Source organism: Leopardus geoffroyi, chromosome E1 (genome assembly GCF_018350155.1).
Source record: "Leopardus geoffroyi isolate Oge1 chromosome E1, O.geoffroyi_Oge1_pat1.0, whole genome shotgun sequence".
Classification (NCBI taxonomy): domain Eukaryota; kingdom Metazoa; phylum Chordata; class Mammalia; order Carnivora; family Felidae; genus Leopardus; species Leopardus geoffroyi.
The window spans coordinates 37,721,033-37,746,630 of record NC_059330.1 but is presented as its reverse complement, the minus strand read 5'-3'; the positions used below and the strand labels follow the sequence as shown (position 1 = coordinate 37,746,630).

Below are 25,598 nucleotides of genomic sequence, written 5' to 3'. Positions count from 1 at the left end.
GCCTCCCACAGCTTTTCGGGGGAATACAGTTTGAGAAACACTGACCCTGCTGCAAATTCTTTTTTTTTTTCCCCATTAAAATATCTCTTTGGGGGGCCCCTGGGTGGCTCAGTCAGTTAATCCTCCGACTTTGGCTCAGGTCACGATCTTGTGGATCTTGTGTGAGTTTGAGCTCTGCGTCAGGCTCTGTGCTGACAGCTCAGAGCCTGGAGCCTGCTTCGGATTCTGTGTCTCCCTCTCTCTTTGCCTCTCCCCCATTTGCTTTCTGTCTCTTTCTCTCTCTAAAAATAAATAAAACATTAAAAAAAATGTTTTTAATTCTTTTAATATATATTTGGGGGGGGGGCGCCTAGGTGGCTCTGTCAGTTAAACGTCTGGCTCTTGGTTTTGGCTCAGGTCATGATCTCATGGTTCATAGATTCAAGCCCCACGTTGGGCTCTGTGCTGACAGGGCAGAGCCTGCTTGGGATTCTTTCTCTCTGCTCCTCCCCTGCTCATGCTCGCTCTCTCTCAAAATAAATACTTAAAAAAATATATATTTCTTTAGTTTTTTTCCAGCTTTACTGAGATATAACTGACATTTTTTTTAAAAAGTGAGCTTTTTTTTTTTTTTTTTTTACAGGAAGTGGAACTTATTGGTGGGCATGAAGAGGGAGGGACAGCGCCAAGGTTCTCGTGAATGCAGAGCCCAGCAGTTGTCCAAGGGGCCACGATTAGGGATGTATTTGACCCCCAGCCATCTGGGATGAGCCGCTTTTCGGCCACCACGTCTACAAATTCATCCGCAATAAACTGAGTAAAGCCCCACTTCTGGGGAATGTGGATCTTCTGGCGGCCAGGGAACTTGAACTTGGCCCTATGTAGGGCCTCGATCACAGACTCCTTGTTCTGCAACTTGGTACAGATGGACATGATGACTTGGCCGATGCAGACCTTGGCCACCGTGACCGGGGGCTTTCCAAAGGTGCCCCGTCCCCCCATACCGCATACCCGTCTGGAGCCTAGACCAGAGACATGAGGCCAAACCTCAATGTCCACTGGGAAAGGCTGTCCCCAAGGTCCCTTAGGGCAGCCTATACAATCGACAGGCTGCATACACCACCAAGGAGGCTGCTGTTTGCAGCCGCGGCACCCTGGGTCCCCATGGGGAAAGAGCACAGTCGGCTTAACCGGCTGCTGAACCTGCTGCAAACTTTTAAGTGTGGCTGTCAGACTGCTTCACGAGCCGGCTTTGTCTCATCTGACCGGCCCCTCCTCTTCCCACATTGCAACCATTCGAAGTCCTGGCTGCTCCAGAAAATACCACAGGCTCCCCTTCTAAGCCAGGGGTCTGCGGAGCACAGCCTGTAGGTCAAGTCCAGCCTGCGGCCTGGTTTTGTGTGGCCCCGGAGCTAAGAACGGTTTTCACGTGTTTAAAGGACTGAAGAAAAAGAAGGAGGAGGAGGAGGAGACCGCGTGGTAACCAGCACCTAAAACATCTGCTACCTGGTCCTTTACAGAGAAGGTGAGTCGACTGTTGGCAAACCTTCAGGGCCTGCCCCTTCGCCCAGGCCATTCCCTCGGCCCGGAATGCCCTCGCCTGGCTTTCACCGGCGTTTAGTGAACTCTACTCATCCTCAAGGCCCCCAAACTATTGCCTGCGAGCCTCTGCCTCAAGGCTCCCTAGCCACGACTGCACCTGTCAGGCCTCAGTTGGCGGGGATGCCCATCCCCAGGCCTGGCCCGCAAGGACAGGTCCCGTCTCACCCGTCTTCGTGCCCCGGCCCGCTGCCAGGCACGCTGCAGGGTACAAGGAACACGACAGACACACACGCCGCCTCGGCCCCTCCCCGCCTCCACAGACTCCCCGGCTGCACCCACCTCATCCTGTAGGTTGATGTCCCCGGGCCCACGGTTGAGCTGCTCCTGCAGGCTGGACACCACTGCATTGTTACCAGGCACTCGGTAAATGCCCGTGGACTCCAGACCCCGTGCCTCCACGATGCGACAGCACGCAGCCACGATCAAGGGGACCCGCTGGGGACAGGCAGGGCAGACGTGTTAGGAAGGTAAAAGGCAGGATTCCCCACCGGTGAGCCAGAAGAGGGGGGAAGGCCAAGACGGGAGCCGTGCACGGCCGGAGCTGCTGCCCGGGGCCCCATGCAGGGGAACAAAAGGTCCTCACCGTCTCCGGGCACCAGAACCTCACCACGGTGGGCACGGGAGCACTGACTGGAGGGCGGGGATTCCGGGCTCTGCCTCAGTTCTGCTGTTCCCTCCCTGGGCTCTGCCCCCCGACAACCCCCACAACCGCGGCGTCTCTAAGATGAGGCAGAGAGCTGGTTCCAAAGTCCCTCACAGCTCTGACCCTCTGTGCCTTGGTCTGCCCCCTTCTCTGCCTGCCCTGGGGTACGGCGGGGGCTCACCTGGTTCTCTATGGCTGGTTGGCACTCCTCCAGACGGACCCCAAACGCCCTAGGAGCTGCCTTCTTGTTCTTCTTGATGATGTTGATGCCCCATGGGGTTTTGGGAGTGGTAGCACTGTCATCTGGGGCCGAAGAAGGCAGACAAAGTCAGGGTGAGCGGGGGGCGAGGGTGGCCGGGGAGGGGCAGCAGCCACACTTGGTCACACACACCCACCCATGTTTGGACATGTGGGGACTCCATCAGAAAGGCAACTGGAATGCTGAGGGCTGATGGGAAATTATATCCTGAGAGAAGGCCTCAGAGATGAGGGGGTTTATTCCTGAGGAGTCAGCCCTCGGAGGAAAGTAAGGACTTCCATATGGCCTCGAGGGCTAAAACAACAAGGTGGGGGTCGCAGATTCTGATACAACCAAAGAAAGAACTTTCTAATAGTCGAAAGTGTATAAAGAGGGAAAAGGCCGCCTCCAGAGAGGATGAGCCTCCTGCTCCTGAAGGGACACAGACAGGGACTTGGAGAACACCCAGCTGGGATGTCACGGAGGGAAATCAGGTTCCAGGCCCTTCCAGCCCTGAGACTCTGAAAGCCCCTAGACCCTCACAGGCATACACACACAGACTGACATACCAGGATAATCCTGGCACACATCCAGCCCAACACATGCACACACACACACACACACACACACACACACACAAGCCCTTGGCTCCCATGTAGACCCACAGAACTGACCCCCACCCTCCCACATGTGCACACACACATACTGCCCCCTTATCAGCCACCTTCCTACCCTTGCTCCCTGCAGACTGGTCCTGAGTCCTGAAGCCACGTGCGGTACTCTGTTTGAGGAACTCAGACTTGAGGCCCCCCAGGCCACGAGAGACTTTGGGGGAGGAGTCAGCTTTGGGCCCAGAGCTATGGCTGTGTAGGAAAAGGAGAAGAAAAGTCTTCATCTGGGGTCACCCAACATGCCACCTGCCCCAGCCTCCTACCACTTTACACCTCCCCTCCATCCCTGACGAATCCCTCCTTGTCCTTCTGGGGACTGGAGGCTCTGCCTACCCACCCACCCACACCCACCCCCACCCCCACCCCCGTAGAGGGTGATTCAGAGGCTGCCTCAGGCCCGGAAGTGGGCCAGGAGGATGACCCCTGTCTGGAGTGCCCCCCGCCTCATGGTCAAGACTATTCGTGAGAGCTGGACCTCACCTTACTTTGCGATAATCATTAAGCTTCTTGCTGATCAGAGCTTGGTTGGCACAGCCGGGGTCCTGGAGGAAAGGAAAGAGAGAGCAGACCCCCTCAGTGCCCACAGCCAGCCAACTCAGGCCTCACCCCTGGCCCCTGCCTCGCCTTCGCCAGCTGGAGGGCTCAGACCCTGGAGCGAGAAAGACCAGGGCTGGACTCCCGAGCACCCCCTCACCAGCTGTGTGACCTAGGTAATCCACTGGCCTCTCTGAGCCTCAGTCTCCTCCACAGTAACAAAGAAGATAACATGGCAACCTCAGGGTTGGGCTGCAGAATTGTGCAGGTAGCACTCATCACATTCCTGGCCAGGCACAGAGGAGATGCCCCTAGGACTGGCAGCCCTGGCAATAATGGAAGTCACGTGGGACCCCCTGACTGTACCCTGCTGGGGACAGCCCAGCCAGGCCCCCCAGAACAGGGCCACACATTCCAGGCACCTTCCTCCCTACAGTAAGGAAAGACAATGTCCTGAGGGGAGCAGAGCCTGGTTCAGCCAAAGGATGTGTCTCTTGTCAGTAAGAGGGTCTGCGGCCCAGAGGCCAGGTGCTGGCACCCCTCTCCCCCCTGGCCCACCATCCTCATGGCAGAGACCAGCCCCGGAGCTCAGGACCCCCACAGAGCTATGTGCACGTGAGCAAAGGCACCTCCGTGCAGGCCCCTGCTGGAGGGGGGCGGGCAAGTGAAACGGAAACGTCAGCCCCGGCTCTGGGTGTGCAGCTGCAGCTGCCCAAGAGGGGGCGCCATTGAGAAACTACCCTGAAATCCCTGCCAAAGCCTTTGGCTCAACCAGTGCAGCCTGCTGCCAAAGGCCAATCCTCTTGGCCTCCTCCCAAGGTCAATGTGTTGGTGCCCTGCTGACAGGCCAGCCCTGTCAGAAGGGCCAGCCACGGTTCTGGCACAGGGGCACCGCATTCTGTAATTCACTCCATAAGAAACCCCGGCTTTCTGAAGCAAGACCTAAGATTGGCCGGGAGCTGACCTCTCTGTGCCACAGCCTGCCCAAGGCAGTAATAATAATGATAATAACGATAATAATTCGTGCCCTCCCTATAGTTATTAGTGTTCCTGCCGGCCAGGGAGCACTGAGGGTGCCGAGGGCTCCGGGAGCCGCTGTCTGCATTTTCTCTTTACGCCAAAGCCCCGGCAGGTAGGGCTGCAGGGGGTACCCCCTGTTGGCCCATTTTATGGAGGAGGGAACTGAGGCTCAGAGCGGTGAAGCGAGGTCCGCGGCAGGGGAGGGGCGGCCCTGGGGCCTCCCTGCACCCCCCTCCCCCCCCTCCGCCCCGCCCCGCCCCAGCCCTGGTGGGCGGCCGGGCCCTCACCTCGCCCTCGGCCCTGCTGTTCTCTCGGATCGCTCTGATCCAGCCCAGCATGTCATCCCGGTCCTCAGCCTGAAAGAGATATTCACAGAAGTCAGCGGTGGTCAGCCGGAACACGTGCCTCCTCTTGGTCTCGCTGTAGGAGATGTCCACCAGGCAGGAGCCGATGCAGACGGGCGCCGCCTCGTCCTCACCTGCGACGGCCGCCGCCGCCCCCGCCGCCGCCGCCGGCCCGGGCTCCCGCCGCTCCTTGCTCAGCAAGAGGGAGCGCGCCCGCAGCGCGGCGTAGACCCGCTTCCACTGGCGCAGGCCGCCGCCCGCTTTCTGCAGGGAGACACGGGGAGGGGGGGGCGGGGAGAGACACGGGAAGGGGGAGGGTGTGAGAGGCGGGGCCTGCCTTCCCCGCCCCCACAGCGCGAGGGGGCCCCCCCGGGAGCTGCAGGCGGCCACAGCAGTGGGGACCCCGCCCCACGGCCAGGAGCCCCCTGCCCCACCTTCCTGCCCAGCCCCTTACCTGCCTGGACACCCCTACCCACCGTTCTCAGTCCCCCAACCTTCCTTTAACCACCAGCATCTTTAAACACTAGCATCCGACTTCGACTCAGGTCGTGATCTCACAGCTGGTGAGGGCCTCGTCAGATCCTCTGTCTCCCTCTCTCTGTGTTCCTCCCCTGCTCCAGTTCTCTCTCGCGCTCTCAAAAATCAATCCATCAATCAATCAATACTAGCATCAACGGGGCACCTGGGTGGCTCAGTTACTTAAAGCCTCTGACTTCGGCTCAGGTCATGATCGCGCAGTTCGTGAGTTCAAGCCCAGCGTCAGGCTCTGTACCAACAGCTTGCTCAGAGCCTGGAGGCTGCTCCAGATTCTGTCTCCCTTTCTCTCTGCCCCTCCCCCGCTCACACTCTCTCTGTCTCTCTCAAAAATAAACATTAAAAAAAAAAATACTAGCATCAACAGCATCTGGTCAGTAATGCCCCCGCAGCAGCAGCGAGGCCCCCACCCAGCCTAGCCCACCTTACATAAAATCCTCGTAAAGCCGTTCCTAAGTCCACACACTGCCCCCTGCGCAGCAAACTGATCAAGAATTCCCCACCGCACCTGCTCTCCCAGCTTGTCTGCCCCTCGTTCAAGACTCTACTCTGTATCCTGGTCTCAGAGGCCACTCATAAGGTCACTCTGGCCCCTCGTGCTGCCGAAGCAGCTTCTCCGTCCGGCCTGGCCTTTTCCTTAGCCTCTCTGAGGCACGTTACCAGCCTGCAGCTCCTTCCTTCTCCAAGCCCTCTCTTGGCATCCGGGACCCCGTGGTTCCTGGTTTTCCTCCTCATTCCACTGGCTCCTTCTCAGTCTCCTCCATTGGTTTTCTCCCCCCCACCCCAGCCCCCCCACAACATGCTCGCATCAGCGGTTCTCAACTGGAGCGAATGGTCCCCAGAGGACATTTATCTGGAGATATTTTCAGTCGTCACACCTGGAGACGTGCTATGGCATCTAGTGGGTAGAGGCCAAGGATGCTGCCAAACACGCCCCGATGGCCAAGACAGCCCCCCACAACAAAGAATCATGGGGCCCCACATGACTCTAGAGCAGAGGCTAAGCCCCTGCCCTACAGGAGGGGGAGCTCCAGAACTTTGTCCTGGGCTCCCCTTTCCCTGAATGTCTCTCCTGTGATGTCATCCACACCTGTGGTTTTAAATCCCATCTGTCTACTGATGGGGATTCCCAAAGGTATCCCTGGTCCAGCATCCTCCCCCGACCCCCCCCCCCCCAGCCACAGTCCTGCACCTCCCACTGCCTACTCAGTGTCCCCATGTGCATGTCTCATAGGCACTCCACGGGGTACTTGATTTTTGTCACCAAACTTATTCCTCCACAGCCCTCCCCAACTTCTCCAGCTCAACAAATCCAAGTAATCTCTGTGCCAACGTGGGGCTCAAACTCACGACCCTGAGATCCGGTGTCACACACTCTACCCACTGAGTCAGACAGTCGCCCCTGCAGCCACCATTTTAAAATGTAAGCGAGATGGTGTCTCTCCCCTGCGTAGCACTCCCTGGTGGGTTCCCACCGCCACTGGAATCAAACCCAAGAACTTGCATGATGTGTCTCTCCCCCTCCAAACTCAGCTTCTCCACCGACTTCTTTCTCGCTGTGTCAAGACACAGGGGCCCTTCTCTAGTGAACAAGCCAACCCTTTCCTTTCTTGGGGCCTTTGTTCTTTCTTGCTGTCCCTTCTGGCCAGAGCCCCTTCCCTCACTTCTCCATGTGGCCTCCTTCTTGCCCTTTAGATCTGAGATCAAATGTCACAAATGTCACTTCCTCAGTGAGGACTTCGCTGACCATTTTTTCTTTCTTTTAAAAAAAAACCATTTATTTATTTATTTTGAGGCGGGGGGTGGGGGGAGTGGAGAGCGTGCATGAGTTGGGGAGGGGCAGAGAGAGAAGCCCAAGCAGGCTCCACACCGCCGGCACAGAGCCCAACAAGGGGATCGAATTCACGAACCGTGAGATCGTGGCCTGAGCTGAAATCAAGAATCAGACGCCCAACCGACTGAGCCACCCGGGAGTCCCCAATGACCATTTTTTTAATAAAGGCAGCTCCCTGCTACCTCCAGAATTAAAGGCAATTCACATCACCCTGTTCATTTTCCCTGAGTGCTTACTGTAACCTCCGCTTAATGCTGATTGCGGATTTCTCCAGTAAATGGGAAGCTCCTGGGGGCCGGGAACTGGTCTGTCCTCTCACATCCTTAGCCAAGAGCCTACAGCCTCCACAGGCGTAGGGTAAGTGCTCATCAATATTTATTGAATAAATGAATTAATGAATTAATCATCCTCGGAGCACCCTGAGGGCAGAGGCTCTCCCCCATCAGGCCCAGGGCTCCCTTCCTTGCACCGGTGGCCTACCTACCACTCATCCAACAGGGGCCTCTGCCCTCAGAACGAGCCAGATGAGGAAACTCCGTGGCTGGTGGGTAACACGGCCACATCTGACCATGAGCCCTGGCCACCACCACAGACCTGCTGGACCCAGACAGGATTGTCAGAGCAGGAAATGACATGACCCTCCAGGGGAATTTGTTTTCATGTTCATATTTTTATTTTGAGAGAGAGAGAGCGGGCGTGCAAGTGGGGAGGGGCAGAGTGAAAGGGAGAGAGAATCCCAAGCAGGCTCCAAGCTCAGCACAAAGCCCGACTCGGGGCTCGATCTCACGACCATGAGATCGTGACCTGAGCCGAAATCAAGAGTCAGATGCTTAACTCACTGAGCCACCCAGGCGCCCCTCCAGGGGAATTTCTTATGTCAGAGTGAGGAGGGGTGACAAGGTGACCCTTTTTTTTTTTTTTTTTTAATGTTTATTTATTTTTGAGACAGAGAGAGACAGAGCATGAACAAGGGAGGGGAAGAGAGAGAGGGAGACACAGAATCTGAAACGGGCTCCAGGCTCTGAGCAGTCAGCACAGAGCCCAACGCGGGGCTCGAACTTACGGACCGTGAGATCATGACCTGAGCCGAAGTTGGACGCTTCACCGACTGAGCCACCCAGGCGCCCCAACAAGGTGACCCTTTGAGACCGAACCAACTAGGTGACCTTGGACAAGTCAAGCCCCCTCCCTTGGCATCAGTGTTCCCTACTGGTAAATGAAAGGTGAACTAGCCAGTTCCCAAGGTTACATCCTGCTCAAATGGTAGGTCTGTGACTGCAGGGACCTGTCACACCTACCTCCCTCTGCCCGACAATGAATGGTCTCTGAAAGAGCCTGGGGGCTGGGTGGGGGTTACCCGGGAGAGGCTAGACTTGCCAGAGCGGACAACATCCGGCTGGACATCAGTTCCCTGGACAGACTAAGGGCCCGAAGCTGACTTAATGACCCCTCTCCTAACTCCCAGGCCACAGCACCAAGAGGACAAGTGAAATCGGGTCCTGGCCAAGCCAGGAGTGGAAGCCCCTGTCCTCCGGTACCGGTCAGTGAGCAGGAAGGGCCCAGTTCCCGTCCCTGCCTGGGAGACACTGTGGTGTGGCTGCCTGGGGCCATCCAGAGCTGGGAGATGGGCCACCTCGCAGGCCAGAGTCAGCAGTTCTCCCCTGGCCCTCAGAGGAGCTCAAACTTGGGGCTGGAAGGGTTCATCTCCCTTTCCTCAGCTCGCACAGCTGGCCCCTGCTGCCCTCCTAGGCAACCCCTCCTGCCATCTTGCTGGCTTTCCTCTTTGGTCTGCTCTCCCCACTTCCTCTCAAGGTACAGCCAGTCTCTCGCCTTCTCCCTTAGTGCTCCCACACCTGTGGCTACAAGTGCACACCCTGATAGACTCCCTCCCGGGTGCCACAGCCCTAGAGCCTCTGAACCCAAGATACCCCCACCGGGGCATGACCCAGGGCCCTTGGACTCCACAAGTCCCCAAAGGAACCTTTGGCTTCCACTCACCAACCTGCCCCTCCAGTGCCCTGTGGCTCAGGGGAAGGCCCCATCACCCCCGCAGCCATCATCTGCCTCCTCCACCCTCCTTCACCTCCCGGCCATCAGCAAGCCAAACCCATCGGTCCCTCAGTGTCTCTAAATTGTCCCTTCCCCTCCGCCCCATGCCACGACCTTAGAGCCCCCACCCTCGCTCACCTGGACAGCGGCAATGGCATTGTCACCTCCTATCACAGATGTGACCCTTGCCTCCTGGGCTTACACACCTCCCATCCCCATCTAAACCCCTGCAAAGGCTTGTCCTGGGTGATGAGGTCCCGAAGCAGGCACCTGACTCTCCACCTCGGCTTCTACCTCTCACCTGGCTCGCGGCCACCCAGCACGCCCTCTGTTCCTTTCTCCCAGACCATCCAGGAGGGCATCTCCACTGTCAGAGCACTTCCCACCCCCTCCCTGTTCTGTGGATTCTCACACACCCTTCATGTCACAGCCTCCCCAACACCTTCCCCCAACCCCGCCTAGGCTGGGGTCACCTACTGCATGCCATTCGGCTCAGCTCTCCAGTCCTGACAGTCGTGGGCTAGCAACTATTATGCACCGGGTGCTTCCTCTGCTTGTCCTGAGCCCCAGCGGGGCGGGATGGCCTGCCTCCCACACCACTAAATACCCAGAACCTCGACCGAGAATCGGGAGCATGGCAGGCACTCGGTCATTATCGTGGACTGGATGAGGGCACAGATGGATGCCAGCCCCACCTGGCCCATACATCTCACTTCACCTCCCACCAGCCCGGGACGTAGAATGACACTGTCCCCACGTTACAGATCAGAAGAGTGAGGTACAGAGGTTAAGGGGCTTGCCCAAAACCATATGCTGGATAAGGGGCTGGGCAGGAGCTCCAAGTCTGTCTGACTTCAAAGCTTACATTCTCTCCAGGTACAAGACCCCGAGAAGGCGGGGTGGAAAATTCAACTAATAGCAGAGGACTAGCAGCTCCCCGTGCCAGGCACTGGGTGCACTTTTGCTGAGATCATCTCGTTTAATCCTCAGCAACAGGTGTATACGCTAGGGATTGTTGTTAGCTCTATTTACAGACAAGGAAACTGAGTCATAGGCGGGTGAGTCACCCAAGCTTCCCCCGGGCAATTCATGATGCAGGCAAGGGCCAAGCCCAGGTCGATGCTAACCGCTCCGCTCAGCTTTGCCCGGGCCACGTCGCCTCCGTGGACCCAGGGCCCCGGCCTCCTCGCTCTGGGATCCTGTTTGTCTCCCCCTGCCACCTGCATGCCCAGCCGTCGCTGTGGTCGCCCTTAATTGGTCCTCCTGCCTCCAGCCGGCCCCAGCCGGGGCCCCTCTCTAATTCATTCCCCAGGAAGCCAAATGAAAGAGACCCCAGGGGCTTCAGTGGCTCTTAGGATAAAGACTAAAAGCTTTGCTGGCCCCGCAAGGCCCCGAAAAGGCTAACGTCTGCCTTCTTTTGGGGTCTCAGCTCCTCCAAAAGAATCACCCTGGCCTTGCTCCCTCATTTTCCGTGAGCCCCCAGTGACCCTTTTTGGGGCGATCAGCCAACCAAGGATCACTGTGGGATGGTTCTGTCAGAATTCCAGGCACAGTTTGACCAGATCCCTCCCGCAGCAGCAGAGACGACCTCTCTGGTTAACCCCTCTTGTTCGTGAGTTCTTTATGCCCCCCAGGAAGTTCTTCCTAACATCTAACCTCTACCCCTCAGGCTACAGCCTCAGCTGGTTCCCTCTGGCTCCAGAGGCTGTGGGGCGGGTATAAAAGCCGGAGACTTCTGCCGGAGACAGCATCCATCCACCTCCACCTCAGGCTGCCAACCACCTTACCTTCCCCTTCTTGGTGAGGACCTGCTTATAATACAACCAGCCTTCTCTCCTGATATCGCTGAAGGTTGCGTCCGAGAGATCAGAGGTTGAGTGTCGCTTAGAAGGAACATCAGCGTCTTCGGAAGTACCCCAGCTATCCAAGGACTGCAGGGACACAACGGAGGGCAACTTAGGGGGGCTCCCACGGTGCCAGCATGCCAGAAGGCCCATGGACCTCGCACAGCCACACGGGCCTGGTGGATGCCTGGGCTACACTCTGCTGTGCTGTGTGGCCTCACAGGCCCCGCTTGCCCTCTCTGAGCCACCGCGCTGAGGTCATGGGACATATGTGCCGAGGAAGCCAGAAAGGAAGAAAGGCTATGACCTGCCGACCACATGTCTCACCACGCTAGAAAAGCCAATCTGGTACCTCCTTTAATTTTATGGACTTGAAGCAACTAAGGAAACAAAAGAAGTGATTGTGACAACACGGAGTTAAATAAACAGAGGAAGTGGAAACATCAACAAAGGCTGAGTTAGTGGAGCCTGTAGTCATGTCCACAAGGAGTTAAACAGAGGAAGTGATAGTGTCAACACGACTCCAGCAACAGAAGTGACAGGTCAAGGGAGAGTTAAGTAAGCAGAGGAAGCGATAAGGAATAAGCCAGGTGACAATATCCTCAAGGTGTTAAATGAACCAAAGATACCGAGGGTTTGAAATCAAGTGGCTTTTCTAGTCTACCCGTAATCACGAAGAGTTAAGGCCATTTCAGAACTGACCCCACGTCTCCCCAGGGTCTGAGCCTGGAAACTCCAGCCTGTCCATCACTCTCAGTCCTGTGTCCCCCTCCTTTCCAATGTCCCCCCTCCCCTGAAGACACCACACAAATACTGCCCCAGGCCACCCTGTGCAGGCAGTTTTTGGTACCCACAGGGAGCAAGCAAACGAAACGAAATCCCTGCCCTCACAGAGCTTACATTCTATCTGGGAGACAAGCAAGAGAGGGGACAGATGCATAAACTGTATCACATGAGAAGTGCTAAGGAGAAAATAGGCATCACATGTCAGGGGTGAAGGCTAAAATCTCAGAAAAGGTGGAGATAAACCCGAAGAAAGTAAAAGGTGAGGGGCGCCTGGGTGGCTCAGTCGGTGAAGCATCCGACTTCGGCTCAGGTCATGATCTCACGGTTTGTGAGTTCGAGCCCCACGTAGGGCTCTGTGCTGACAGTTCAGAGCCTGGAGCCTGCTTCGGATTCTGTGACTCCCTCTCTCTCTGCCCCTCCCCTGCTTATGCTCTGTCCCTCTCTGTCTCTTAAAAATAAATAAATGTAAAAAATTAAAATTAAAAAAAAAAGGAATTAAAAGGTGAGTCACGTGGCTGTGGAGGGGAGTGTGTGGAAAGGGCATTCTAAGTGGGGGAACGATATGGACCAAGGCCTTGGGTGGGTGGAGGGTGCGGGTGTCTTTAAGTGATGACACAGCCCATATAGCTGACACCAGGGGATCGCCTACAGGGTTGGGGGGTGGGGGAGGGACACAGGAGCCAGAGTAGACCACTTCCCGCCCTGGGAGCCAGAGGCCTAGAAACCCACCCCAAGACGGGGCTCCACAGCCGAGGCATCGGTCCCTCCCCAGCTCCCCAGACACTCTCGCCCGCACACGCTCACCACTCACCCCATCAGTGAAGAAGCTTCGCAGCATCCGCAGGCTGGGTACTCGGTTTGGCAGGCGCCTGGCAAGTGAGAACTGAGTGTGAGGGAGGTAGGAAGCATAGCTAGGACTTCTCCTCAAATCCCAAGGCTCAGAAGCCTTCCAGGGAGGGAGCTCGTTGCCTGGGGGGCGTAGAGGACACCAGGGCCGAGAGCCCCGTCCCAGCCCAGTCAGGGTGGCTGTGACGGCCACACGCTGTCCTCACCTCAGAGCCCTGCCCTCTTCCCGGAAGGTGTTGAGCCCATCGTCACAGGACTTGGAGCGCTCTGTGGTGATGGCCAGCAGGTAGGAGGAGCGGCGGCCGGCCTTGAGGCTACCTGCAAAGCCACCCACAGGGTCAGCAGGAGGGCCAGGGCTTCCCTGGAGCCCTCCTGTCTGGGCAGGGCCAGGAGGTGACCACCCACAGGGCCCCTGGAGTAGCAGAAGCCGGCAAGAAGAGGCCATACATCAGGCAGCAAGCCCAGCAGAGACCCCTGAGGACCAGGCAGCCAGGGAAAGGACGGGGCAAGGGCTTCAGGGAGCACTCACTGCAGTCCTGGGAGTAATGGCGGCCAAGGGCAAAGGTGAAGGTGGGGGAGGATGGGCTGGTGCCCAGGACGGGGGCTGAGTTCATGGCGCTGGAGACCACAGCGGAGGCAGGGACATGCTTGGCTTGGAGGTCAATGCTGGGGCTGGTGGGTTCATCTGCAAGCAGAGGGGAGTGGTGGATAAAGGTGGCAGAAAGCTAAACCTGCCTGCCCCCCGCCCCCAGCCTCGCCTCCTGGCCCAGACCACGTGCCCAAGGCTCAGGTCCTCCGAGGCCCTGCTGGCAATACGCCCGTGGCCAAGGGCCCCCCCCCCCCCCATCCCCAGACTGTGAGCATGGAGGCTCCGCCCCTGCCTCCTCCTTCACACCCAGGCCTGAGGTTGAGCCACCCTCCCTGGACTGGGCTCCTGAGAGCTTCGGACTATCTCCCCCACCAGACCGGGGGTCTCTTGAGGATAAGGACTGTCTCCTCCGTCAGTTGGGGGCTCCCTGAGGGCAGGCGCTACGTTTCCCCCTCACACTGGGAAATGACTGACGCTGTGTCTGCCCACTCTGACCGAAAGCTGACCAGGAGAGGCCAGGGCTGGGTCTGGCCTGGCCTCTTCTCCCTCACTCCCATGACCACCAAAGGGTGAGCTCACCCTGCTCAGTTCCAGGTACTGTCTCTCCACTTCTGGTCCCAGTCTCATGATCTTGTATCTGGTCTTTATCTCAAGCCCCTAGACCCAGCCCAGCCTATCCTGCACCCTCATAGACACAGTCAGCAAACCTTAAACCTTTTCCTGCCCCACTCTCATTCCCGATGTAGGGGTGAGGCACAATCCTCTAGGTGGACCAGAAACCTGGGAACCACCCTGTCTCTCCTCTCTCTTGCCTCTCCCTTATCCAACATCTGTTCCACAGGCAGCAAACTCTCAGTGTCCCCTCTGTTCTCAGGATAACGTCCCCAACTCCCCAGAGACTGACACAGCCCCTCTGGACCCTTTCTGGCGACCTCGAAAGGCACCCTCCTCTCTCACGTCAGGGTTCTTGGCATATTCTATTCTCTCCCTTTACGTTCTCCCCCTAACTCTTTCTCATCCTTCAAATCTTAGCCCTAATCTCCTTCCTCTAAGATTCTCTCCTTGGCTACCACGCCCCAGTCTGGACCATGTCACCCTTCTCTGTCTCCTAGAGTCCCCTGTACTCCCATCACACACACACACACACACGCACACACACACACACACACACCATGGGGTTGTTCTTGTCCGATCATCTGTCCGGCTGCTGGACCACACGCTCCAGAAGAGCTTGAAGCCTAGCACGGTGCCTGACACAAATATTTGCTGGATGAATGGATGGGTGGAGGGTGGGTGGAAGGAACAAAAAGTAAAAGGAACAAAGGAAGGATAGAAGAAAGCAAGGGTGGAAGGAAGGATGAAAAGAAAGAATGATGGAAGACGAGAAGGAAGAATGAATGAACAAAGGGAGGAAGAAGAAAGGGAGGAGGAAAAGAAGAGAAGTGATGGATGGGTGGGCGGACGGGTGGATGAAGGATGAAAGGAAGGAGGGAGGGAGGAAAGAAAGACGGCTGGGGGAGAAATGAATGAAAGGAAGGGTGACAGGATGCAGGAGAGAACAAAAGGACGGATGGATGGACAGACAGACGGACAGAGAAATCGGCACTCAACCCAGAGTTTTGCCCATGGTTGACACGTGGGTGGGGTAAAACAGGGCACAGACGACCCAGTCTCCCAAGACAGTCACCTCTACTGTCACTCACCAATGAAGGGGATAGAAGCCAGAGAGTCTTCAGTAGTGGCCAAAGGGGCCACCTTCCTGCCCAGGCGTTCCACTCGCCCACTAGACTCTGGCTCTGGGGACTCTTCACCAAACCCAAGGTTCATCTGTCTTGCGGAGGGCAGCTGGACCTTCCGGCCCGTGGGAGGCTTTTGCCTCAGGACCACCTCGTCGCGGCGATCCTCGGTGGCGGGCTCCAGAGCCCGGGTGCTGGGTTCTGGGCGCACAACCCTGGGTGGTTCAGAGGCCTCCAGTGGGAACGATGCAGGGGACTGAGCCAAGTTGAAGGTGGGTAGCCCCCCGAAGGGTGAGTCCCGGAAGGAGAGTGCGTGCAAGAGGCCAGTCCGGCGCTGGAATGATGGGCTGTAGCTCCGGTACCCGATGTAGCCGATGTCATCCAGGCCTTGCAGACCAGGCGGGGGTGGGGCCTGGGGCGCAGGAAGGTCCCTGGGTGGGCAGGCAGGGGTGCGGGCAGACGGACGCTGGGAAGCCCAGCCACAGCGCTCGAAACGGGGTGACACCAGTGCTCCTGGACCCAGCGCTTCGGCTGAGCGGGTGGCCCGGCTCAAGTAGTCATCTGAGCGAGCTCGGTGCCAGCCCTCCTGACCCAACTGGCTCAAGGCACCCTGGGAGGTGGAGCAGGGCCATGGGCGGTGGGCAGTCACATCCTCCAACCGGTCCTGGGAGGCACTGCGGGCCCGGGGGGGCATGGCAGGACACCGTCTCTCCCCCGCCCTGCGGGGTACCTGGTTTGACAGCCAGTGTGACAAAGCCTGCTGGCACTCCAGTCTGCTGGGGGGCACCCGGCTGCCAGGCTCAGGGAAGGCACGGGGCGTCCGGGGCTCCGAGGGGAGGCGGGGGAAGGCACCAGGGCTGGGGCGGGGCTGGCTCATCCCCAAGGAAGAGTTGTCCGGATGGGTACGGGTGGCAGAAGGGACGCGGGGCCCCGGGTCACTCCAGGCAGCAGGACTCCGGGGGTCACTGGGCAGTGCTGAGAGGGGCTCAGGCACCATAGTGGCCCAGGTGGAGACCCGGGCTGGCGGGGCGTAAGTCTTGCGAGGGTAGCAGATCGGAGGCGGCTCTGGGATACTCCGGGCCTCTCCAGAATACGGCTCGTTCCCCTTCAGGTAGGCGTCCTGGGAGTAGGCCTGGCCGGGGACACAGAGGCAGGTGAGCAGGGCTGGACAAGTCCCACAGGGCGGAGTTACATCAGCCCTGGGAGATCAGGACCCTAGAGAAGTGGACTGAGGGAAAGGACCAAGCGGCAGGGGGGCCCTGAGTGGGTGGGAGCCGGAAGGCATGCTCCAAAGAGAGTCGGGGGGAGGGAGGGAGAGAACAAAGAAATTAGAGGCCTTTGAGAGTAACACACACACACACACACACACACACACTCTCTCACTCTCTCTCTCTCTCTCTCTCTCCCTCTCTCTCTCTCACTAGAGAAACAGCCAGGATTTCTCTAAGACTTATGACAAGGACTGCCTGTAGCCACAAACATTCCAACATCTGTTTGCTGGGGTTCTCCCCCATGCTGGCCTCAGCCGCCTCCCTGCTGCCTTACATCCAACAGTGCCCACAGCCCCCCGGGCTGGGCTCGGAAAACCCACCAGAGACCAGTCAAGGTGGCAGAAGACAGAGACGGCAGCTGACCAAGGGGTGTGTCCACGGCGGGGTGGGCTGCGGGTGGGCGGAGGCTGGGAAAGCCCCGCCGTCCCTCCGTCCCCTGGACGGGGAGCCGGGGCCTGGCTCCTAGGCCTCCGGAGTGAAGAGAAACTTGCCCACCTCTTGCTCCCTCTGGGCCAGGCTTGGGGGAGGGGCCGGACTGTCTAAGGGGCCTCAGGCCACCTTCTGCCACCCCAGGCCTGGAATCTGGCACTGGGAGCCGAGGCTGACGCTGCATTGCTGAGGAGTGACAGGGCCAGTGCCCGGGCCCAGCCAAAAAAGGAGGCAGCCCCTAGGGACAGAGGCCTTGTGGCCCTGGCCTAGCCTGGCCCTTGATGGGTGCCCAGGGGCGTCTCTCAGGGTGAAGTATCAAAGGGTGGGAGAGTGAAACACAATACACACATACACACACACGCTCCCACGCGCACGCGCATGTGCGTGCCACACCACAAGGAGATACTGGAAAATACACACCCAAAGACACACACACACACACACACACACACACACACAGAGCGAAACACAATGAGACACATATAAACTACACCTCCAGTCCCAGGCACACACATCATGTGATGAGGACAAGTTAGACCACACCCCCCGTACTCACACTCAGCCCCCTTCGGACCCACACACCCAGCCGGGGTACACTCACATACCTCTCCCTCCTGCCATCCTGCCGGCTCCCCAGGCTTCCCGCATCACCACGGCGGCGGAGGCGCTGGCGACAGCATCGCCGCCAGCCTCCGCCTTCCCTGGCCGGGGGGTGAACCCCCACTGACCACTGTGCTGGCCCCACCTCTGTCCTCCACCCCCAGTCTGCCCTCCCAGCGGCTGCCCTCGGCCCCCCACCGGCTCGCGCTCTCTCTCTCTCTCTCTCTCTCTCTCTCAGCGGCTGGCTGGCGGGAGGAGGAGGGAGGGGAAGATGGGTGTGGAGGGGCCTCGCCGCGTCGGCGGTGGCGTCAGCAGCTGCCGCGGCCCTATTGGCCTCCAGCCTTGGCTCGCAACCACAGGAATGCCTGGGCCCCACCCTCTGGCTGGCCTAGGATGGAGGGGGCCAGTGGAGGGCCCCAGAGGCTGACATCTGGGGCCGCCGGCCCACCCGAACCTCGAACCCGGGTAACAGAGCTCAAGGCTGCTGCTCTCCCCACCCCTTGCCGCCCCCCTCCTCCTCCTCCGGCTGGAGAGATGGAGGGCAGCCCTAGATCCCGCCCTGTCACCCCCTCCTGGCTTTTCCTTGCCTCGGCCTGGGGGAAGTGTACCCGCAGGGCCTTTGAGACTTGTGGAGAGCCATCCACCTCTCTGGGCCTCCAGGCTTACCTCCCCCTCCCCAGGAAGGGCAAGGGGACAATCCAGGTCAGAGGGTGGAGGTTCCCAGAGGGGCAGGGTGCCAAGCATGGCACCGTGATTACAGTGATTATGAGAGCACATCCAGGGCAGAAGCCAGCCCGGCTCCCAGGGCCTCCTGGGTTTGGCCCTCAGCCTTCTCCCAGGGGGGCAGTGACCTTGGGGGCAAGCAAGCTGGCATCTGGCTAAGACCCATGAGATCAGGACATTGGACACTGGGCAGAGAGGACTGCCCTGGGCTCTGGGACAGGCCTGGGGTCGGTGTGCACAGAAAGATAGCATATGTAGGCATGTGTAAGTCTGCGTGCGTGCGTGTGTGTGTGTGTGTGTGTGGACACAGCTACAGAAGACATGCTCACTCGGGGCCAGGCAGGGAGGGGGTGTGGAGAACAGTCTCTTGGGAGCTGACAAGAACGTGCCAGTCTGGCAGGGCCCGCTGGGCCACCCTCCTTCCAGATACTCTGGCAGGAATCCTGCCTGCCAAGGCCAGCGCCTCCCCCTCCCCCAGCACAGAGCAGCCCTGAATGAAGCAACAACCGGCCCCAGCCCAGGGATGGGCCTGGCATCCCTGATTGGGCAGTGCCGGACTGGTGCGGCGCCCTACACTCTTCTCTGCCTCCCGAAGGCAGAAGGGAGGCCCCAAGGAGGAGAGATGTATCCCGCCCCCAGGTCCCAGGGCCCCTCCGCCTCAGACAGCAGGGCAGGACTCACCAGCTGGAGGATGTCCTCGTCCTTGGGCATGATGGAGAGCTCCAGGGTATCATCGCTACAGAGACAGGGCAGGGGGTCAGGCCAGGCTGAGGCAACAGGGTCTGGGAGAACAGGGATCCTGGTCGCCAGGGCAACCCCAGGGTCAAGGGGGTGGTGTGCAGGGACTCAATGAGCGTGCTGGGAGCTATTACAGGAGAAGGGAGGCAGGGGGCACTCACCTATTCTGGATCAGAGCTATGACCTGGGAGTAGGTCTTCCCAATGACGCTCTCCCCGTTCACCTTCACCAGCCGGTCTCCTGGGGAAAGGGGGGGGCAGAACCACATGTGAGCAGGCCAACGGGTGACAACGGCCCCTCCTGAGAACCCCTGCACCAGGCATGGATGACAGCGCCAGGACAGGGCCTTCCCCAACACCTGGATCTGAGAATCCCATCCTAACCAGAGAGCAGGTGGAAGAGACCCAGAGAAGGACAGCTCACCGGTGCGAAGGCCCGCTCTATGGGCGGGGCCATCATCCTTCACATTCTTGACAAAGATGGTATCCATGGGCTCCAGGCGGTGGTGCCGGGGGGAGGGTCCTGGTGAGCATCAGCCAGGTTAGCTGGGGGTGGCTGCTGAAGGTCACACCCATGCACAACTACGCACACAGGGGACACACACTCAGAGAACGGTCACACTCACACGGACACAAACACGGACCCACCCGTTCACAGAGACGTGGATGTATAGGATAAGACAAGAGGATCCGCCCCTGGGAGAACAAAGACCAGTGTGGGGAAAACATGTACACGGACACACAGAATCACTCCTTAAATGGTGCTTTCATCCCAGCACTGTGCCAGAAAGTAGACTGAAAAGGATGGACAGATATGGGCCTTGACCTCGTGAAGGTCCCTGTCTAGTGGGGCAGACACCCACACATGCAGAATGCCCACACCCACAGACCTGGGCAAAGCTGCGGAAAGGCCCTGAGGCTCACAGACACTCATACCCATGCTTCCCACCCCACCCCCTTCCCTAGGGGCAGAGGATTCTAAGCAGAGGCCTGAAGATCCTGAGATGAGTACTCACCCCCTCATGACATCACATTACACCCCAGCTGCTAACTGTCTCCATCAGAGAAAGGGGCCTGTTCTAGGTCAGCTGGCTCTTCCCCTTGCCCCCAGGGGCCTCTGCGATGAGGCTCAGGAGTGTCACCACAACTGCCCAGCAGAAGCCCCAACAGCAGAGAAAGAAGTCTGCCCGTTAAAGGAGTTTTGCCTTGGGGCACCTGGGTGGCTCAGTCAGTTGAGCAACCGACTTCGGCTCAGGTCATGATCTCAGGTTTGTGAGTTCGAGCCCCGCGTCGGGCTCTGTGCTGACAGCTTGGAGCCTGGAGCCTGCTTCCGATTCTGTGTCTCCCTCTCTCTCTGCCCCTCCCCTACTCATGCTCTGTCTCTCTCTGTCTCAGAAATAAATAAACATTGAAAAAAAATTTAAAAAAAAAAAGGAGTTTTGCCTTGAATACCCCGGGTGGCAGAAAGGGGCCCTTTGGGATAGCGAGGGTGACAGCCAGGGGAGGCAGGCCCACATCTGGTAAGATAAAGACCTCAGGGCTCCCCTCACACCCAACAGGACCCCAGCGTCTCCATCTCCGAGGACAGCCATTGGTCAGCTGCACCCTACCACCAGCCCCCAGGCTCTGCCGCCCTGTGTCTGTGCCTCAGCCTAGGCTGGGAGTAACTCCAGGGCAGAGGCCAGGTCTTAGAAAGCCATCTGCTCCCCAGAGCACCACCCCCAGTGTAGAACAGACAGGCTCAGAGGGAGACAAATGTGAGAAAAGAAAGGAAGCATCGAAGGGACCACAGGGCCTTGGCGGGCCCAAGATCTGTCCTCATGTCACTGGTGATGACGAGTAGGAATGAAATTCAGGGAGCTCTCCCCTAGAGCCCAGAATAAATGTGCTGCCTCTTGGATTCTTAAAAAAAAAGAAAAGGAAAGAAAAGAAAAGAAAAGAAAAGAAAAGAAAAGAGGAAAGAAAAGAAAAGAAAAGCAAAGAAAAGAAAAGATAAAGGATTGAGGAGAGAAAGGGCAGACACAGAGAAGAGCAAAGACTGGACAGCAGTCAGGGCTGGGGGCGGTGGGAGGGCAGGCAGCAAAACCCAGGCTGACTTGGGTAGCGGGAGAGAAACAGAAGCTGGAAAACGGGCCCCAGCTCAGCCCCAGCCCCGGGCCCCACCCCCACCACTCCTTACCTCCTCCTCGGCCTCCATTCTCTTCCTCCTGCAGGGGACAGAGAGGTGGGTGTGGGGCCTGGGTCCAGCCCTCAGTGGCTCCACCTGGGCGGGCCCTTCGATGTCCCCCACCCAAGGCCTCCCCTCTTATCTTCCTTCAACTAGCCTGGCGCCCAGACGAGGCAGGAGGGGTGTCAGTGGGGACGGTCATCAAGTCCCATGCAATGGTCCCCAATAACACTAACCCCCTCTCATGACTGCGGATCCCACCACCTTGTATTTCAGCCATTCGTCCCCAATCCAGTGGGGGACCCATGACCCCTTCCTTTGGGGAGCTCCAAGCCTGATGAAGGAGGCACTAAACGGAACGCACAGAGAGAGGACACACAGGCAGACACAGATAAGCAGGCATGACGAGTGCAAACAGTGGCTATCAGCTCTCAGAGAATGGGAAGGGAAGGCTGATTAGCACCCCTCTGGGGGAGGGGATTTTAAGGCAAGTTTGAGGAGGGAGGGGAGAGGGAGGTCTGGGTGAGGGGAGGGGAGTACGCCGGCGCTGGGCAGCAGAAATAAACAAGCATTTGTAGGACAGCATCAGCTGAGCCAACGCGAGAAAGAAAGCAACACCAGCAAGTGACAGAAGTCAGACTAAAGCATTCAGGTTTGAAAGGACAGAAAGAGGGAGCCAGTGAAGGTTCTTGGGTGGGAGAGAGTGGATGTGAAATACCAGTGAGGGAACAGGGTTCTAGCATCCGGCAGGGCTAAGAAATGGAGTCCAGGAGACCCACTAGGGAGACCTTTGGGGTCATCCTGGTAGTGAGAGGGAGGGTGCCGGATCTGGGGAGGGAACTGGAATGAGGGAAAGGAGGCCAGCGAGACAGGGTCCCACATCAGAGCTGGATCCGACATTTAGCATCATCGTATCTACCCCTGTCCACAGACCATCCATTCTACCACAGATGACAGGGCGTGACTTATCCAGGGCCACTCCAAGCCAGGGCTGGAACCCAGGACTCTCTGGCACCCCAGCCAGGACATGAAGGCTGTGGGGCACTGCTGGAGAGCAGTCCCTCTGCCCCTGCCCTCCCTGTGTGGGGTGCGCGCCTGCTGATGTGAGCTGACAGCACAGTGAGCGGGTGGCAAAGGCAGATGGATGCATTTAGACGGCTGAGCTCCCTGCAGGCTCCCAGCCCTGGGCAGGTTCTGGAAAGGGGATGGAATCCACCCCTGGCTTGCCCCGCCCAGGGTCTTCCAGCGCCCCACGTGAGCGAGGTCTCTCTGAAACAGGTCTACCACCCAGCCTAGGCCACTCAGGTGGCTTCCGCCCCGGTCACCCCTCAGCAGGGCCCCCTGAGAAAAGGGGGCAGGGGCCAGGCAGGAGGGACATTCTGGGGGAAGAGGAAAGGAAGGACTGGAGGTTCCAGGGAGCTAGAAGGTTGGTGTCCTCGGGCATCAAGGGGCAGGGGGCTGTGCCCCTCTCACACACCGTCAGCCCCCACTTACACTCTTAAGCACGGCTGCAGCCAATGGGAATAGTTTACGCAGGCGCTCCCGAATTGAGACACGGATGACAGCACACAGGGACACACACTGAAGACGTGTATTTAGAGACACCTATCTACCCACGCCTACATACACAAACATGCATGCATATGACCCACATACTGGGCACCCAAGTGCACACAAAGAGAGCCATGCAAGTACACAGACACAGGCAGTGAAACCCAAGGCCCCGGTTCTCTGGCAGGTGGGACCAAGCTCCCCAGAGGAGAGCCCCAAACAGCTGGTCTCAGCCCTGGGGGGGGGGGGGGGGAGTAACAGGTTCATTGACTCCAAAATAAGTCTGTCTCCGGCCCTGCTGGGAAAGAGGTGGGGGAAGGGAGGGGGGCCCTCCTGGGGAGCCCCAGTTCCTGCCGAGGACCCTCGCTCTTCCCGCATGCCTGGCCCGCCCCCAGCCCACCCTGTAGGTTAGGCACAGAGAACCTGACATTTATACAACGGCCAGAAGGGCTCGTGGGGGTCAAGTAGATAAGACGCCCTCACATTACAGCAGGAGAAGTGACTGACCAGTGAGTGAGACCAAAGTTACGAAAGGAGCTCCACTAGGACTAGAACCCAGGGCACCCCCCCTCCCAGCCTGGCGCTCTCCAGCACCCAGAGCCCAGAGCCGAGGTGAGTGCAGGGCCCGGGGCACTCTGGGAGGAGTCCCAGAGGTGTTTTAGGATGGACTCCCCAAGAGCTCAGGCTAGGGAGGGAGCAACAAAGCCAGCTCAGAAGTGGCCACAGGACCAAGAGTCCCAGGAACTTCACCTCTTCGAGAAGGCGGCTCAGTTTTCAGAGGCCAAGAGTCTGGGGGTGCGTGTGAGCGTCCTGGCTTCCCCCACCCCCAAGTTCATCGCCCTGAACCGTTCACCCTTCTCCTGGGAAGACCAAACCCAGGGCAATTAGGGATCTCTTCCACAATCGTACAGTGCCAGTGACCCAGCCAGGGCTGCCCCGGCCTCTCAGGGACCCTCCTCCCAAGGCCACAGAAGAAGGGCTGTACAGGGGACAGTGCAGATGAACCTCCCTTCCCCCCACTGAAGCTTCCTCAGGACGGGCAAGGGCAGCGGGCAAGGTGGGTGTACCTTCAGGCTGCAGTGCACGGCTGACTCAGGGGGGTACACGATGAAGTGGCGCAGGGTGAAGCCAAAGCCGTCCTGGAGACTTTTGCACAGCAGCAGTGTCCGCGGCCCCTGCCAGGGGAGGGGGCGCCCAGGGGAGCACCCATCTCTCGGGCCCAGCGGCAGCTGTGGAAGCACAGGGAACCAGGGTTGAGTGGCCGTGTGACCCACACTCCCAGGTGTGCACACTGCCTCCCGCAGCCAGGGGGAGGGCCTGGAGCAGGGGAGGGGGAGGGGGGCAAGGGCCCTGGGGTTCCACGCACGCTCCCCTGCTCCCCGACCTCCTCCTCACCCCCTTCCTTCCTCTCCCTCGCTCGTCAGTCCAAAGCTGCTTCTTTCTCTCCCCTCGATCCCCTCATGGCACCTTTGCTCCCAGGAAAGTAACTCCCTGCCGCCAGCCAGGTTCTCAATCAGGTCGGCTCAGCAAATGTTCGCCAAGCGCCTCTTACGCTCCAGGATCTGGACACGGGGCCTTCTGGCCTGGGAAGTGCCTGCTGCCAGCTGAGCTCATTCCCGCCTGCTGCACAATCTCACACACAGACAGACACATCTGCACACCCAGAGAAGCACACTCATGTGCAAAGGTACACACGGAGGCACAGATGAATCTACACACACAGGCTATGTAGACAAACACGTGCGCACACGATCGCACATGATCAGAGTCTCCCACACATGCCTACACATACAGGCACACGCACACAACATATGCTGCAGACAGACACCCACACGCACGCACACACAGACTGGCTCACACAAGCATCCTTCAGGAGCAGCGGCAGCAACAGGTGAGGGACTAGAGCCACGAGGGAGCGGGCTGGACATCAGACAACTGAAGGCACTTCCTGGAGCTCCGGAGCCCAGCCAGAGGCCTGGCCGGTCACCGGATCTGAGAGGGGAACCGGGTGGGGGTGGCGGGAGATACTCGGCTGCCCTCTGGCCGACCCGCTGGAATACTTGGGATTCCCCAAGATGACAGGCAGGGGATGTCTGAAGACCAGGGTCTGAGGGCACACAGGTCTGTTTCTGGGGCGGGAGAGAGAGTAGCACGGACACTGCCTGAGAGAGGGCTCACCTCAGGTTCCCTGCTCAGACGCAGAGAGGGAAAGCGGGTGACAGAAGGGCGTCAGAGAGATGCCTGTGTGCACAGGGAGGCGGCCGGCAAATTGGCCAAGACGGAAGACAAGGGCGGGCTGCCTGGTGAAAAGCCAGAATGCCTCCCTCGGGGCTTTAACCCCCGACCTCAGGCATCCTAACCTGTCTGGGGGGCCCTAATCCAAACCTCAGAGGGCTCACCCTCACCCTCAACAGTCTCCTCAACCCCCTCGCTCCTTGGCACGAGCCCGAAGTCTTCAGGGGAAGAAAGGCAGGCTGGATGTGGACGGAGGAAGCCCCAGTTCTGGGGTGAGGGCCTCCCCCCTTCTCTATTAAGTTCCCCTTTCTCCCTCTCCCAACTGCTGGACAAAGTTCAAATTGGCACTTGGATGTACTGACGCTAAGAAGCTCCTTCGTGTATCCACCCCCCCACCCCACCGCCAGCCTGTTCACATTTCTGGTAGAAGAGAGCCCTGGTTCCAGCCCTTCGCTGGGGATTTCTGTATTGGGGTGGGAGGTGGGGTTGTAGTCAGGCAGACTTGAGACTCAAATTTCAGAAGACTAAAGAACAATATGACAGGGGCAGTAGGCTTGCTTCGTGCAGTCCCAGAGAACACAGCCAAGGTGGAAGGTACAGGGAACAAGTCAAGCTCCAGGCCAGGGAGACCATTCT

At 58.7% G+C, this 25,598-nt stretch overlaps 1 protein-coding gene, 1 non-coding gene and 1 pseudogene across 7 annotated transcripts in view; all 3 read right to left on the bottom strand.

Moving 5' to 3' along the window:
* Window positions 1–25,598, bottom strand: part of ARHGAP23 (Rho GTPase activating protein 23) — a 79,942-nt gene that overhangs the window by 22,939 nt on the left and 31,405 nt on the right. For 4 of the 6 annotated variants that reach the window (XM_045488609.1, XM_045488608.1, XM_045488607.1 and 1 more), the window contains exons 2-16: window positions 23,795–23,956; window positions 21,189–21,216; window positions 19,434–19,532; window positions 19,172–19,250; window positions 18,954–19,008; window positions 15,217–16,381; window positions 13,454–13,609; window positions 13,131–13,242; window positions 12,890–12,947; window positions 11,236–11,379; window positions 4,975–5,295; window positions 3,614–3,675; window positions 3,195–3,325; window positions 2,406–2,527; window positions 1,861–2,016 (exon numbers count right to left, since the gene is read on the bottom strand). In XM_045488609.1, the coding sequence (XP_045344565.1) occupies window positions 1,861–2,016; window positions 2,406–2,527; window positions 3,195–3,325; window positions 3,614–3,675; window positions 4,975–5,295; window positions 11,236–11,379; window positions 12,890–12,947; window positions 13,131–13,242; window positions 13,454–13,609; window positions 15,217–16,381; window positions 18,954–19,008; window positions 19,172–19,250; window positions 19,434–19,532; window positions 21,189–21,216; window positions 23,795–23,956 (2,850 nt within the window). Of the gene's footprint in view, window positions 1–1,860; window positions 2,017–2,405; window positions 2,528–3,194; window positions 3,326–3,613; window positions 3,676–4,974; window positions 5,296–11,235; window positions 11,380–12,889; window positions 12,948–13,130; window positions 13,243–13,453; window positions 13,610–15,216; window positions 16,382–18,953; window positions 19,055–19,171; window positions 19,251–19,433; window positions 19,592–21,188; window positions 21,217–23,794; window positions 23,957–25,598 lie in introns of those variants that run through there. The other 2 variants (XM_045488612.1, XM_045488613.1) reach the window with 2 other exon arrangements.
* Window positions 563–1,852, bottom strand: LOC123603561 (annotated as a pseudogene).
* On the bottom strand, window positions 1,046–1,179 carry LOC123604722. Its single transcript, XR_006715457.1, has one exon. It is a non-coding gene; the product is annotated as a small nucleolar RNA SNORA70 (small nucleolar RNA).